At 38.5% G+C, this 16294-nt stretch overlaps 1 protein-coding gene across 19 annotated transcripts in view; it reads left to right on the top strand.

Moving 5' to 3' along the window:
- Positions 1 to 16294, top strand: part of FOXP1 (forkhead box P1) — a 508113-nt gene that overhangs the window by 464105 nt on the left and 27714 nt on the right. For all 19 annotated transcript variants that reach the window (XM_054033886.1, XM_054033882.1, XM_054033884.1 and 16 more), the window contains 2 exons: positions 973 to 1060; positions 9641 to 9724. In XM_054033886.1, the coding sequence (XP_053889861.1) occupies positions 973 to 1060; positions 9641 to 9724 (172 nt within the window). The remainder of the gene's footprint in view (positions 1 to 972; positions 1061 to 9640; positions 9725 to 16294) is intronic.

The following is a 16294-nucleotide window of genomic DNA, read 5'->3' as shown; positions in this document are numbered from 1 at the left end:
TCCTTGTTAATGGGTACTGTACAAGACTAGACGTCACTTTATAAATCAAAATTTTATACAATTTCTCATAAGTGGTTAGGCCATATCAAAGGTTAAGTGGGCCAAATTCTTCTCTGATGTAACTCATTGAAGGCAGTGCAGTTAAAGCAGAGATGAATTTATCTCATCATGTGCCAGATATTTTTGAAAATTTTTTAAGCTATTGGAGTAAAGGAGAGGGATTGGGTGGAGTGGGGAAAAGAAGCATGTGGTTGTTTGTTGTATTCACAGAAATACAAAAACAAAATGTCCAAAAAAACACACACCCGGTTTTAGCCTGGGCCTCAGAATAATCTTAGTTTAATAGCTGATTTATAAAACATTTGCATAAGGAATGGTTTTCAGAACACACATTGTGGCAAACCTTTAACTCTAGCCGTGCCATATTTCAGGAATTGTTCTAGTATCTGATAGCTCAAGAATACAGTTTGTTTTACAGTAACTATATGTATCTCACTCTCTCTTTTATTGGTACATATTTTGCACATGTTTATACACCAAATTTTGTGTGTTAATTTTTCCATTCTTTGCACAATCATATTATTTATTTCTAATCCACATAAAACATGAAGATTCTTTGAGATTTAATTCATGTATTGCATGTACCCATTTAGATACATCCAGCATTTTGTAGTCAAGTAATATAAAATTATTTTTACCATAATTTCTTAGTCTTATTTGCATTTACCTAAGTGGTGAAAAACAGCTGTTCAGCAGAGTTTCTCTTAGATCTGAAATAACCTTCTACTGAAAATATGTGTTAAAATATAATGAGTGATGGTAACAAGCAGTAGTCAAAGCAGGACAAGGGAAAAAATGGAGGTATTGATGAAGACCTGCTGGATAATACTCCGATTGCTTATTCATCCTGGTAACTACTTTTTCCTTTTTGTTTATCCATTTCATTTAATGATTTTCTGTGTATTGTTACAGACATCTCAACAATGAGCATGCGCTGGATGATAGAAGTACAGCCCAATGTAGAGTACAAATGCAGGTTGTTCAGCAGTTAGAGCTACAGGTAAAATGAAATTTATTTTAATATTACCTCAGTACTGATCACATCCAATTCGCGACAGCAATAAAATGAGTTCTGCTTTACCCACTATGATTGAAAACAAGCTTTCAAAACCTACTTGTAGTAGTTTTAAAAACTGTCAGAGAAACTGCTGCTTCATTTCCTCTTTTCTAAACCGTAATTTGAAAAGAAATAGGAAGCTTAAGCAGGCTCACTGATTGGGACTCCATCAGTATGTGTGTAATGCATTTTATTCTCAGATTGGGGCGGGAGGGGGACAGGGAGAAATAGGGGGGAATGGAAAACCTTCCCCATGGTTTAGAATTGCTGGCATGGAAGAAATGATCAATGTTTGTTCCAAAACACCGCCTGAACTGGCTTGTTGGTGGTCTCTCATATACTAATAATACTGTCTCTCTATTATTTTTTACTTGTTGCCATTTGTGGCAAATGAGTTTAAGTGCAAAAAAAGGGGGTAAAATTTGAGCTTATTAAAATGTGCAATTGCAGAGGTCTAACCCATTTATGTAACTGCCTTTTAAAATGCTTTTGAGTTCTTTATATCTCCCTGTGCCTCACTGCTCTACTGGACGACTTTGACTGTGTGTCTGTGTGTAGTCAAGAGGTTAGCAAAGGAGGGGAAATTAAAACAATGTTGTACATTATATAGTTACCAGCCATTGAAAAACCTATTTTGTATGCAAGACAGCAATGTAGAGATATATGGACAGCCTTGGGCTAAGTACAGAAGATAATTACATTTGGAATTTTACTGAGTTAAGTCATTTATAGCTTCAAATAGTTGTAGAGAAAAATCAGCAAAAACACACTTAAACTTTTTTGTTGTTACTTTTCAAGATAACCATTTTTTTAAAAAATCCCTTTTATCGTCTTATCTTACAAATTAGCTTTTTTCTTTCATAGATATTCCTAAATTTTACTTTCAGTAACACTGCAGTCAAGACAGTCTTCCACTATTAGCTGAAGCGATATAAACTATTTTAATACAAGTTTTATAAAAATCAAACTACTAGTTGTAAAATAGAGTCTTGCAGAAATTGCTGTGAGAAATGGTTTGTTATTTTAACAAGTTTCCTGGGTATTAAAAAAAAAAAAAAATCTACAGTCTTACTGGTGGACTGAGATATAAGATAATCTTTCACCAACGGGCAATAACAGTCATGCTGTAGGTAAACCTAGATTGGGTTGTAGTCTGAAAAACATTATAGGCTCTGTTGTATTAATTTAGATGAATGACTGGGTTATGTTAACACCCATTTATTCCATCTAAATAAAACAACAGCTCAGTCCTGTGGTCAACAGGAGTTTGTATCGCCTGGGGACAGTCAGATGAAGCCCTACATGAAGAGTTGAACAAGGTATAGGTGGTTTTTGATTGCTAGTGCTTTATAATCATGTGACACTATTGTGGTAGATCGATCGGTGTTACATAATACTAATCATAGTCAGGGCTTGAGTCGTGCTGAAATGCTCAAGACCACTGCTCTGGCACTCTCTTTGGGAGCCGAAATGGTGTCCTTCCAGTACAGTCACTTACTGGAAGTGCATTCTGGCACTTCTTTTTTAGTTACAGGAGCACTGATCATAATGAGTGAATGATGAGCCGAGGTATGATAGTGTTGGAAAAGACCTCTTAGCTCAGAGTCCATTCTCTGAAAGGGCAGGATATAGTCCCTGATAGGATACATCTCCCATATTTAAATGATATTACGCTTGATCTTAGCTAAAAGTTCATTGTTCTGTGATAGACCCATAAGCAATAGATATGATGCATTAGGGTCTTGTGGATCAGGCATTTGCGCTTGCATCTTGAAAGTAGAGTGAAATGAATACCAGAAGAGAAACGACCCTTAGATTTTAGTGTAGCAAAGACAATATTCATGGACATAGCCTAAATCTATTCCTCAAATAGTGAGTTGTATTACCATCAGTGATTGGATTAGAGAGAGAAGTACTAGTCGTTTATGCAAAACATATTGGGTCAAAACTATAAAGAGTAGGAGTATCAATGGTTTGAGACTTAAAAGAAAATCCAGTCAGGAGGAGGGTGCTGTCATACGAGCTGCTACAGAGACTCTTTGCTCCAAATGATTCCCTTACACAGAGTAATTGGGGCATTCCTCCAGCAACTAGTTAATCTAGGTTTGGCCTATTCTGTAAAAAAGCCTTGACGGAATAGAGGGCTGGCCCAACAGTACCATTTGCAATGTAGTCACCGAGCCCACTAGAATTTGGACAATCCGACTAAGATCATGTTTTACATGGCTATCAAACGATTATGAAGCAGTAACAATACTCAGTCAGTACTGCCATGTATGGATTTGAGTTCTGTGACCTAGACAGGGAAGGCATGGTGTCCCGTTACCAAACCAGTTTACCCCATTGGTACTCAAAGTGCTAGATTTCAACTTTGCCAAGAAATGAGCTTGTAGAGTGACACAAAATGATGAGGGTTTGTGATCCTGGCGATGAGCCAAATTCTGCCCTGTCTTATATCCCATACTACCATACTGGAGAGAGGGTAGAATTTGACCTAGTGTGTTGCAGTGGCTGTATCTAGGGGAGATGATGTTGCATAATCATATTGCAACTTCCTCATGCTTTTAATGGAAACTTATCCATATGATACCAAGGCGTGATGCCATCTTTGGTTTGTGGCTCTCTGAGATGCCATTTGATGCAGAATATCCTCAGAGTCCCTCTTGCACAGGTGGTGGGTATATCTACGTGATGTGTCCCTTCTGTCCTTCACGCTCCAGATGTGGCTCCTGGTAGGGAGAGGAAGTATCACTGTATCCTCATGATAATACTGTTTCTTGTTTCTGAGGGGGGGTGGGATCCAAATTAGCTGACCACGTGCTCAGCTCTTCTGACCCTTGCCTCACACTCCTGTCATCATCAGTCTGCTTGCTCGCCCTGAAACAGCCTGAGCAAGAGGAGCACTGTTCCATTTCTGCAAACCCTTGAGGAGCCAAATTTGTGCTGCAGATTAAGTAGTACCCTACCTTCTGGTGTCATCCACTGCCCCTTCATTGAAGCGTCTTGAGAATGTGAATTGTGATTTTGTACTTCTCTGACTGCATCCATTAAATGTCTTGACTATCTCATCAGGAATAGCTCTTTTCAATTATTTTTCTTAGAATTAATTTTGTAACTGAGCTTTAAGGCTAAGTATTATATTTGGTTTGAGTGTAATGGATCCAAATTTGATTTTCTCTCTCACTATTGTTAATCTTATGTATAGTATTCTGTCAACATACACATACAGAGATATCCAGTGCAGCTTAAAGAAAGTGAGGGTTCTTGCTTTTTTGACTAATGTTCATGGAAACTAACATCAAGTCAGATTTGTATTTGGACAGAAATATCATGAATCTTTGGTCTCACAGTATCTCCATCACAAACATACTTGAAATACCACAAGCAACATAGTCTTCCGGTATTTTTACATGATTGAAACCGTGTTGACATGATCACCATTCATTAGGGGAACTGCAGAGAGAGAAATGAGTGGCTGGGAATGAAGGAAGAATAAGAGATTAAGGTATAAATACAAGCAAGCTACATGCCATTCTGTTTAGCTAGGCCTCAGTTGAAGTAGTGCATTCATTTTTGGGCACCAGATTAGATTAGAAGAGTTTGGAGGAGAGCAAGAAAAATGATGATAGGTTTGAAAAATAGCATATAAGAGGGAAACATGAAGATAACTGGCCATTGTCAATGCAGAGAAAAGGCTACTTTGGCCTGCCATTGTCAATGCAGAGAAAAGGCTACTTTGGCCTGTTTTCAAGGATGTAAAGGGATGTTATAAAGAACACAGGAAACCATAATCCTTGCTAGTGACAGGTACATAACAATCTTGTATTGATTATTATAAACTGGTGACTGGCCTCCCTTCCCCTCATCTTCAGGGTGTCCAAAACGCTGCTGCTAAAGTTGTCTTCCTTTCCTGCTGATCTGGATCATAGTTCCTCTGAGTCCCGTTCTCCCCAATCTCCCAATCCCACCCAATAGTTTATTGTCTAAAATCCTTGTCCTTATTTTCAGGACCCTCTGTTCTCCCCTTTACTACCCCATCCTATACACCTAGTCTTCCTCTTCATCTCCCATTTCCCATGCTCATGGCACTTTCTCCTGGGCTGGCCTCTATGTCTAGTACAGTGTCCCTATCGTTATCAGCAGTGTGTCCTCTTTCCACCCTCCCTCTCCTGAAGTGCCCACTGTCCTATCTTTGCGTGTGTTTGTCTTCTATTTTAACCACTTCACAGCCAGGGTGGTGTGTGGGTTTTTTTTATCTAGGTTTATAAGGTGCTGTATAAACGTACAGCACTATGTATGTGTTTGCAATAATAATTGGCAGGAGAAGCTTTAGATTAAGCAGCACTTAGGCACCACGGTGAGCGGCACCTTATAAAATTTAATAGAAATACTAGCTAGTACTTCAGAATTAGAAGATTAAGTGGGCAAGGGAACTTTGTGAAGCCACTGCCCTTGCAGATACTCAGAGCTAGATTGGACACTTACCTATTAGGGATGGTTTGGAGCTATTGAACTCAGGCCTTATCTACACTGCCACTGTACAGCGCTGCAACTTTCTCACACCCCTGAGTGCTGCAAGTTTCAGTGCTGTAAAGTGGCAGTGTAGACAGTGCACCAGCGCTGGGAGCTATTCCCCTTGTGGGGGTGGGTTTTCTACAGCACTGGGTCTACACAGCCACGTTAAGGGCTTTAACGTTGCTAGTGAAGACATACCCTCAGTCTTGCCACAGTGCAGAGAAGTGCCAGATGATCCCCTGAAGTCTAAATGATTGCATAGCATTACAGAAAGGAACAATGAGAAGGATATAGGGGGAAAGAATGAGTGTTGGGGCAGAGGAGGCAATATTTTGGGAGTTGACCTGTACCACTGGGTTCTGAGGGTCCTTCTCCCCACCTTCGTCTATCAGAGTAATCTGGTTTAGTGATGAAGTCGGGAGTGGATCTTACTCCATACACATTTGGAATATGCATTTACATGCACCTTCAGTCAAGAGGCAAATGTGTACAGCAGGGCATTTCAGATGACCTTTGCACAGTTTGACGGAGCTAATGTATTCATCTCCTGTCACAGGACATCATCAGGGAAACAAACAATGCTTATAAGTAGCTTTGAAAAGTCAGAATAGGGCCCATTTAAGAGTAATGCTAATCAGTTTATTTTCTGTGCATAACAATTCTTTCCCAAAGAATGCTGTTAGTAATCAAGTGCATTTTCCTGCAAAAACCACTAATAGTCCCCATTTCCAGACCTTTGGAGCCCTAGTCAATGCCTCACTGATGAGAGCTTCCTCACATCAGTGGCCTAACAAGCCCTCATGACTTCTTTTGAATGATCTTACTGAATGGTGGGGTGGTACTAATGGAGTTATGGTCTTGTATCCTCCTGCTTCCTGACCTAATGGAAAGCAGTTTAAAGAAATTCTTGGGAGTTTTCACTTCCATTTGCTGCTTTGAAAGTAGAGACTTCTATTTTTCATCATTTAAACTCCTGCCTAACTGGAGGAGCATTCAAATTCTCAGACTATGACAAAATATTAGTATGTGTCTGCCTGAAATGTCAAGAGGATCTTTAACAGAATTCATCCACCAAATACTGCATTAAAAGAATGCTAAGATGGTGACGGAGAACAATAAAAATAAGGACCTTTCCAGTTCAGAATGAAACATACTGTGCCGTGGGGACAATGGGATGCAGAAAGAAACTAGTTTGGGTTTTCCCCTTGTGCTGGGTGTTAGAAAACTGCCTATTCTTTGCTTTCACTGCCGTGACACACGCAGACAGTTTTCAGGTCTTGATTGTGATGAGAGTATTTATTTTATTTTGTTTCTAAAATAATGATCTTCTGCAATGTTTAGTCCATCGAGTGAAGATTAGTGTGCAGACTAAACTGCAAGCAACTCACATGCCCAGCTATTCAACAAATAAAATGATTGAGAATGGAAAACCGCACAGTCACCCTTTACTGAGACTAAAAGCATTCATTGGTTTGATTTGATATACATTTAATGTATATGATGGGTCAGTCCCCCACTTCCTCTGAAAAGACCACAGGAAGACATCAGGGGAGGATTTTCCACTAGATCGCTCCATCAGGAGTATGAGGTTGGTTCCCTTTCTCTCTTTGGAACATCCAGGGGATTTGGCCGCTAGATCTTGAGGGATCTGCTATAGACAGAGGAGTCTCTTTGCATCTCCTTCCAGCCTTGTCGTTCTCCCTTTCCTTCATTGGCTTTCCCAGCGAGGGAGGACTTCTAGACAAAAGTTTTCTCCCGTCACAAGCCCTCAGATGTGGCAGGGTAATTGAACATAGGCCCGGGGTCTCTGGGATATTGAATTTCCATGTTAAGGCCTGACTGCTGGAAAGGGTGTCATTGGTTCTTTTTGCGGATACAGACTAACACGGCTGCTACTCTGAAATTGGTGAAGGTTGTTTTTCAATATGGGCTCTTGTCCGCTGTGACCTGAACTGAAACCTCAAGCCTCACCACTTAGGCTGGAGAACCTCCTTCAGAAGGTAACAGTGTTTGCCTACAACCTATCAACGATCAGATTTGTACTGCTGACCCAGTGTTGTAAGATTCCATATATCAACGCCAATCCTCTGAGCTATCCAGTGCTTTTCAACCCCCCCAAAAAAAGTGACATGAAAATCCCAGTGACTTTTGTGGTTTAAAAGCGCAAAACCAGACGGTTACATTGATTTTTCTCCCTTTAATTCCTCTTTGAAACCTTATATGCCAAGTTTCAAGCCACCAAGACATTTTGGCACAGTTAGAAATCCCTCCCCTTGGGCAGATTGACACTCCCTTACTGTAATGTAGTGAATGGGGATTTATGACTGAGTTTTCTTTTACATTCATTTAACCCAGTTTTACTACTCTAAACAGATGACTCTGATAAGGAGGGCAGGTTTATGAAACTTTCCCTGGAATGTGATTAGCTTTCTCCTCTTGGCACCAGGAATTTGGATTTTCTAGAGCAAAACTCAGCCTTGATAATAATGAATATGTGAGAAAACTCTCAATTTCATGGGCCTGATCTAAATGCCATTGAAGAAAATAGGAATCTGTTTATTGGGCATGTGTAGTAATTACAGCCCCTTTTACTTGTATTATTTCTATTCTTAGTGTCAGTATATGTTACCTTTTTTATTATGTATAGTTGGAAAAGAAACTTTTTACACATAGAAAGAGCTTTTGAGGTCCCCCAAAACAGCAAGCTTACAGTCTGATCATTGCATTCGAAATGTATTCACAAACCAGCTTGTATACAAAGAAAAAACTTAATCAAGGCAGTATCACGTGAGAGTCCAAGCAACCAAACTGTGACTTGCGTGGAGATTTCAGTAGAAAATTTAAAGAAAACTGAGACGACTGAAGCATATCATTGGGGGGGGGGGGGGGGACGCACATGTTTACACATGACGTGCAGAATAGAACTGTTTTCCCCAGTGCTCACAAATGGTGTCATAATTGAATCACAAAGAGCAAAAGAAGCATTCCTAAAGCATTATGTGCTCTGGATTTCTTTTGGTTTGAGCAGTATTCAGTTGATACTAAGGGACAGAACACTATTAAAATAGTTCCTAATATGGTTACACTTTCCTAGCCTGTTGGTTAAAGACATGTGCTAAGGGGATGCCATTTTAAATTTCTGCTCTGAGTTAATACTGCCCTTGCTCCAGTTTTTACCCCACCTTCCAGAAGCAGTATGGCCTGGTGGATACAATTCTGGACTGGGACTCAGGAGTCCTGGGTTCTTGTCCTAGCTCTGCCACTGGTCTGGTGGGTAACCTTGAGCAAGTCACGTCCCCTCCCTGTGCCTCAGTTTCCTCATCTGTAAAATGGGGCTATTGATACTGACCTCCTTGGCTAAGCACTTGGAGACCTTACTGATGAAATGTGCTCTATAAAAGCTATATATTATTGTTATAAGAGAGTAGTAAGTCACTCTGATTTTAGGAAATGTTTGCTATTCTTTAAATAAGCACAGTGCTTTCTAAAGCTGCCTGTTCTAATTCTCTGAAGCTGCCTCATGTGGTTTCACCACTCCTGCCTCTTTGCTTGCTCTACGCACCACATGAGCAGTATGTGACATAAAAGCTATATTCTGTTTTTGTTTTTGTTTTTTGCGGGGGGGGGGATGTTAAGTTATGTTAAGGCAAGAAAATATTTGAATATGAGTGTTAGATGTATAATTTGCTTTTTGCTTTGCCTACTGAGCGTGAATAGGATTGGTTAATAAACATGATTCACTATTGTCTTTTAGCTGTCAGGGCTGCGGTGACCCCCTTGGTGCCAGCAGGTCTAGCGCTCCTCACTCAAGGGCTAATGCGTTTTGCTTTGGAACATAGTGACACCCAGCACCACGAGTTAGTTCGATTTCGGAAAAGACCATATAAAATTTCCAAACTACTAAGCAATAAAACTGTTTTGTCATGTCTGTGGTGCCAGCTGTTTAATCAGGAATAAGCAGAATTCTGGATTTTATTCATCGAAGTAACAGAGCATTTTTTTCTTCAGCTTGCAAAAGACAAAGAGCGCCTGCAAGCTATGATGACACACCTGCATGTGAAGTCAACTGAACCAAAAGCCACCCCTCAGCCTGTAAGTACTGTTCTGTGCAGAAACAGAACAAAGCCTCACAACAACCTCTTTTCCTGTTTCCCACCTCAGAGCATAATACAAAGTGTGGCCTACTTTAAAAGACTGTCAAAATGAAGAGACAAAAATTGCATCGCTACTTGATCGGCTTCGAATATTCACAGCCACATAAACCCAATTTTCCCACAATCTTTTTTTCTTCAAGGGATTTAAAACTAGTCTTAACTTTAAATGTCACTTTGGACCTTTTACTACCCTTATGTATATGCATGTAAATCCCCTCTAGGTAAGTTGAATTTGCCTGTGACCAAAAGGAGCATTTGGACCAGAGTGGTGTTAGTGCTCAAGGTAAAATTCTATTATAGTTAGGATATTTCTTTCACTTTTTAGTGTGATCCTATCCTAGGTTCAGATAGTGTAGACTCTAGTTGCATGTACGTTTTGATGATAATAAACAACAAAAGCAGTATCACCCAGTGTCAGTTGTTAAAGTACTTACAGTCCATGAAAACCCTATTTATCCAACTTGCTCTCAGAAATAGCTTGTGAAAGGGATAAACTTTACAGGCTGCACTTTATAAAATGTTTGGTCTTACAAGTAAAGATAGTCCAATAGTTAAAGCCAACTGGTGGTACCTATAAAAGGCAAATCTAGCACCTTGTTCCCTGAAGCAAATTGCACTTCAGTTGTTGTTTTTTCATATCAGCATAATGCTAAAAAATTTTCCTCATAACTTCACATGATTATTCAAAATGGAGAGAGTGCTTTGCTTCTTGATTTTAAGATTTGTAAGATTTAAAGGTACACTGACTTTATTTGATTTTGCTTTGAGTCATTGTGTGAAAATTAATTGAGCGTTGACAATCTATAGTTAGTACTAGCAATTTTAATCAATATGCAATGATGCAGCGTAATGGCCAAGTATTGGTTTATCTGTTTTGACTGATTTTATTTTTCTATAAATAAAGCAAACACACACCCATATACGTTTATGATTTATGGTGATAGAAATAAAAAGGAGTCAGACTATTAACCCAGCAAATATGGTAGCCTGCCAAAATGCAGTTGGTAGACAAAATTAATGTCTGAAACAGAACACATTACAGAGATAGAGAACATAAAATCATTAAACACTTTGCACATCCATTTTTACTAGAGAAGAATTTCTCAGTTTCCATGTAGTTGGAAATAAATGGCTGCAGAAGTGGATAGAGAGGTACTAGAAAGAAAATTGCAGAATATTCAACAGCATAGGAACAGGAGTCCAACACAATTTCAGCAATGCCTTTTGGAGGAAGTTTGAGGATGGTGAATATAAGCCCTTCCAGAGATTCCAAAAATTGCTTAATCCAATGGATCAGGATGATCACAAAAGGAAACTACTTAAAGTACCTGGAAAAACTCTTCCTATTCTTCAGATTGCATTAGACTGAATTCGCATGCTTTACTAGGTTGTGGACTAGAGACTATAGACCCAGCAGAACACGGAGAAGGGGGTTTGGTTTCTATCCATCCTACTGGATTAAAAATTAAGAGTGGAATAATCTGTGGGGGTCTCAAAGCATTCTGTTGAGAGACTTTTTGTAGCAGCGGTGCCCCTCAGAAGGAAGGATTAAAAACTAAAGGGAAGTAAGTAATCGCAAGAAGACAAGTGCTGTTCAGCTACTGATCAGCGCTCAATATCAACAGGCAGTAAGCTTTCATTTGTGTTGTAGGCTACAAAGGTACCAGTTGGTGTCGCCATGCAGATTAGTATTAAGCAGCCAATAAACAGGGAAAAGCAGCAGAAAAAAAAAATGAACGGGGAAAAATGGGCTGTCTTGATTAGTATTAAAAAATGTTTTACATTCTGGAAAATTATAGCTTTGATGGGGACCTCCCACTAAATTTATTTTTAACTGCTCTATTGAAAATTCTGTACCACTAGTCAACATTATCTCTCCGTTGCTCAGCACAGTGTTTCTTTATTAAAAGAAATAGGCATGAATATTTTTGACTGAAAAATTAATAGCTTTTGAATTCATACACAGCAGGTTTTCTTTTGCAAAGAAGTCCAATATCGCTGCACAGCACTTCTATAACCATTTATTTAGAGTCCAAGTCAAACCTTTGACAGCTAGAGCAGTGTTACAAGCCAACATAAAGAACTCCAAGATGTAAACCAACAATAGGCAGTCTGTGTGAGGTTTGCCATTGTCAAATACATAGATTGTTTGGATTAGTTTATGTAAATGTACTGTTGTATTACCCTTTGAAAAAAAATCACATTTGTGTATGAAAAGTGGTTTCGTTCACAGGCAGCATTATAAATTCCTTATCCTTTAACTTACATGTTAGAAGTAAAAATTGGTGCCTGACAGGCCTATATTGTGTGACACTCTGTTGTTGGATTGAAACTGTCTTCTTTTCATTTATTGAAATATAGAAAAATTTATTATAGATACCATCTGATAAATCAGAAATTATTAAAATATGTATAGGTGAAGCATTTGAAAATTAATTATAAGATGTAGAAGTATAGTGTTTTGCATAAATTGTGATTTTCTTGTGGGGAAAAAAAAATACACAGGCATCACATAGACTGTGCTAGACCCCAGTCCTTTTAACTCAGTGGGGTAGGACTTTGGTAAAAAAGATCTGATGACCATTACTGCAGTGCAAAGTATTTTTTACATTCTGTAATTAATTTTATTCCCTCACCATAACTAATGCAAGGTGTATGTTAGGATTAATATATTTTTGGTACATCTGTGATTTTAAAGGAGTCACTACTGATCCAAATATAGCAATAAACTGGGATTTAAAATTACAGCTTTTTACTGACTGCCTGGAGAGCTTATGGGAAATATTTTTTTTCTGTTTAAAAGCTCTTAATGCTTATTTTTAAATAGTTCTTAAGTAGATGGCAAAACGAAGAGTGAACCATTATACTATGTGGCTCTTAAAATCAAATGGCCAGTGTGAAACACAAATGGCAGCCAAAAAGCAATGATGTCATCTTGCCCTGTTTAGCTATATCCCATCAATTAGTACAGTATTTTTGGACTGTTCAGACCATAGTCCAACTCTGTGCATTCAACCCAACCCTGTTAAACAGCGACTTGTCAGGTCTAGTCATGTTAAGGAACGTGTGTCAGTCTTTAGATTGCTTTAGCACCTTGGAATAATTGATATCTTGGAAAAGACAGTGGAATGATCATGTATTGTTCTGGTTTTAGCTATAGCAAATCACTTCAGTCATATTAAAGTCAATGGGACTTAAGCATGTGCTTAAATCGTGACCCAAACTGGAGGCAGACAGTTGTACATGAAGCACTTCCCTCTGGAGCAGCCTTCGTTGGGTGTGCTATCCACTTCTAGAAATACACGAAATTCTGGGCCCTACTGCTGGGAGGACTTAAGAGCAGAGAGCTAGAGTTGGAGGCAAAGAGCGGGAGGGGAGACACAGAGCCATTATAATAGTAATAATCAATACACTGGTTAAAAGGTGTCTAATTGTGACTTTATAACTGAGATGTCCAAGTGTGTAACATTTAAAAAAAAATGAAGTACCTCATAGTTTACTGCGTAAAGAATATAACTCCCATAGCTGAGATTTGAATACTCCAAAATGAATTCAGTTGACCTTGGGGAATATGCTGTGATGCATTGTATAGAGGTGGAGATTTTTTCAGTGTTTCAAAAAACAACTACCACAACAACTCCTAAGAATTTTTTATTTTCGTTTTGCTGTTATGGTCACCATTTTCATTCATGTCGGAGGTCAGCATAATAGAATAAATCAGAAGCTTGATCTGCTTTGGAGTATTAACTAAACATAAAAGAACTACTACCTAGACAAGAGGGAAAAAAAGGGCGTTCTTTTTATTCTGGCTAACAAGACGTTCTATATACTAGGCAGTACATCCATCTTTATGAAATTGACATACAATTTTTAAAGAAACGGTTGGCATTTTAAATGAAATGCACTGTTAGATATTGCTTTTTAATAATATTTTCTTTTACTATAACCATAGCAGTTGCAATTGTTTTTAAATACTGTTTTTAGCAACTGTGAAAACAAAGTATTGCAATAAAATAGCCTTTTAACTGTTTAGGTAATGACTGAGCATTTTAGCTGCTGTAGCTGTACTTATAGTTTAAAAAATAATGATATGCAGCAATAAAAAGAGATTCTCAAGTACAACACACAAAAGCTGTTTTTATATAGTGTTTTTCATTAAGTCCCACTCCTCAACTTGGGTTTCCTTAGTATCCCTGCCAATAACAACACCTGCTAAGCGATTGTTGCTTGCCAGATCCTACATCTAATACAGTAATCTGTCCAGGCTGAAATCGTACAGGAAGACACAGAATTTAACAAAGCTTCGTGCTTTGCACCCCCACTTCCCTCCACCTTCAGCAGTGTCTGCACCAGGGTGATTAAAGTCCAGAAACTCTGTGCAGTTATTTCATCAATTTCAGCTGTGATCAGAGTGGCAACACCAATAGCAGAAAAATCAATGCCCTAAAGCAGTAGGTACGCCCCAATGTGACGCTTAATTTTTTTTTCTTTTAAAATGTTTCAGATTCTCTATTTGCAGCCACTGTTGTTATGTAATCTGTTTACCTGGAGAGAAATCAAAAGGTTTTAATGGAAGAGCCACTTAATAGAAATCTATTTTTATGGGCTGAAGGAGGGGGTTACCTCTCTGGCTTGTATGGGAGAAAAAAAACTATTTATTGAAAGTAAAGATTCATAATAATAAAAGGCCAGGCAGCATATTGGACACTGACCCAACGATGGCATTTATGATGGTTAGATTAGAGAGGTGTGAGCTACCTGTGTTGTAAAATCCTTCAGTAGTGGAATTTGCAAAACTACAGGCCTTTAAAACAGATATTTCAAAAATAGAAACTCCAGGGAGAAATACTCACTTATTACAAACATTATTACTGAATGGCTTAACCCTTTGGAGGGTAGGGAGTGTGTTTGATGTGCTTGGACAGCGCCTAGAATGTTACGTGCCCAATTGTAAATGCAAAGAACAATACTCATTAAAAAAGCCAGTTTGGTCACTATCATTCAGTACCCTGCAGCAAAAATGATACCTCATCAAAAAATGGCAGTATGTGGGAATCTTGTCGTATCCAATCTTGGCGTGAACAACTTTTTGTAATCAGAGCAATTTGTTTTTAAATAGAAAGCGCACACAGAGAAATTCTGTAGAGTTTCCATCAGGAAAAGAAATCCTCCCAGTACAATCCCTTCCTGATCTTTGCCCTGCATAATCATCTTTAGCAGCCAGAAGCACCGAGCTTAGACACTTCTTCATTCCTAATTGATGATGATATTAAGATTTAATCATTTACAATTAATATTAATATTTTAAGATTACAACAAAATCAACACCATTCATAATTTGTTATTTTGCTCTAATTCACAATTAATTTTTAAGTCTACATTTTATAGAGAACAATGAAAGCAGCATGTTGAGCATTAAAAATGTAGATGGTTGCGCATATTCTTCCCTTTGCCTCATCACAGAGTTTTGTCACCATAACCAGTAAGACCCAGGCCCCTCCAAAAGCAAGAGAGAGTATCATCAAACAAAACTTACAGTAAAACTTCTCTAGCAATTGACAAGGTCGGCATTTCATTAACTTGTTGGTTCAGTCAAATGGCAGTCCGAGGTGAAACACAAGTACTCCTGTTCTTCTTTTTTCACTATGCTCACAGTGTTCCAGCTTTTTGTTCTTTCTTTCCTCACAGACTGCAGTCATGTTTAATTTGGAAACTGGGCTCCTTTGGCAAATTAGCAATTAGAACAATTTTGTGGGAATATGTATATGTGTCATTAGTTTTCCTACAAATTAATAGCAAGAGCAGAGGTCAGGCAGAAATTTTCCACTTGACTGCAACTCCTCTGTTGAGATTTGGCACTTTGTTTTGGAACAGCCACAGCTGCTCAAAGCCACAGTCTTCCTTTAGGAACTGTCTTTTAATTAGTTTACCTCATAGCCATTATTACAAATATTACTGCCTCCCCTCCTTGAAATAAAATTACTGTTTCTACAAAATATTCCAGTGACATCTTGCACCACTGCACATTGATGGTGGGGTCATTCGAATGCAGTGTTTAATCATTAGATCACCTCCATAAGCATCTCCTAATTAGAGTCCTTACAATACAATTTTATCTGGTAATTAGCTGAGATTGGCTGCTTCCTCTGTAGCTTATTAGTGGCAGCCCAGCAGTGGGTGTGAATCACAGTGTCATTTGTCAACCCCCTTAAAGCCCCTCTCTTTGCTCTTCCTCTCTTTCTGTATTTATTTCTAGTCGCTACCTATGCTGGAAGCCTAAAGAAATTACACTCAATTCAAATTCTTTAAGCAGAGAACATTGACCTTTGCAGATTCTTTCTTTGCCGTTTTCTAGTAGAAACAGATTAAATGTTAAGTTTTTAAACAGTTAAAAAGAATCTAATTCTTTTGAAATGGAGTAGTTTGGGCAGTAATGATGAAACAGTATCAGTGATCTTTCCAACAGAAGAGAATGTCTCCTGAGCTTGTGCTGTGGAGGGGCACTTAA

The sequence above is a fragment of the Malaclemys terrapin genome, chromosome 7 (genome assembly GCF_027887155.1).
Source record: "Malaclemys terrapin pileata isolate rMalTer1 chromosome 7, rMalTer1.hap1, whole genome shotgun sequence".
NCBI classification, from domain to species: domain Eukaryota; kingdom Metazoa; phylum Chordata; order Testudines; family Emydidae; genus Malaclemys; species Malaclemys terrapin.
The sequence above is the reverse complement of the archived record's forward strand: the minus strand, read 5'-3'. Positions and strand labels throughout refer to the sequence as shown.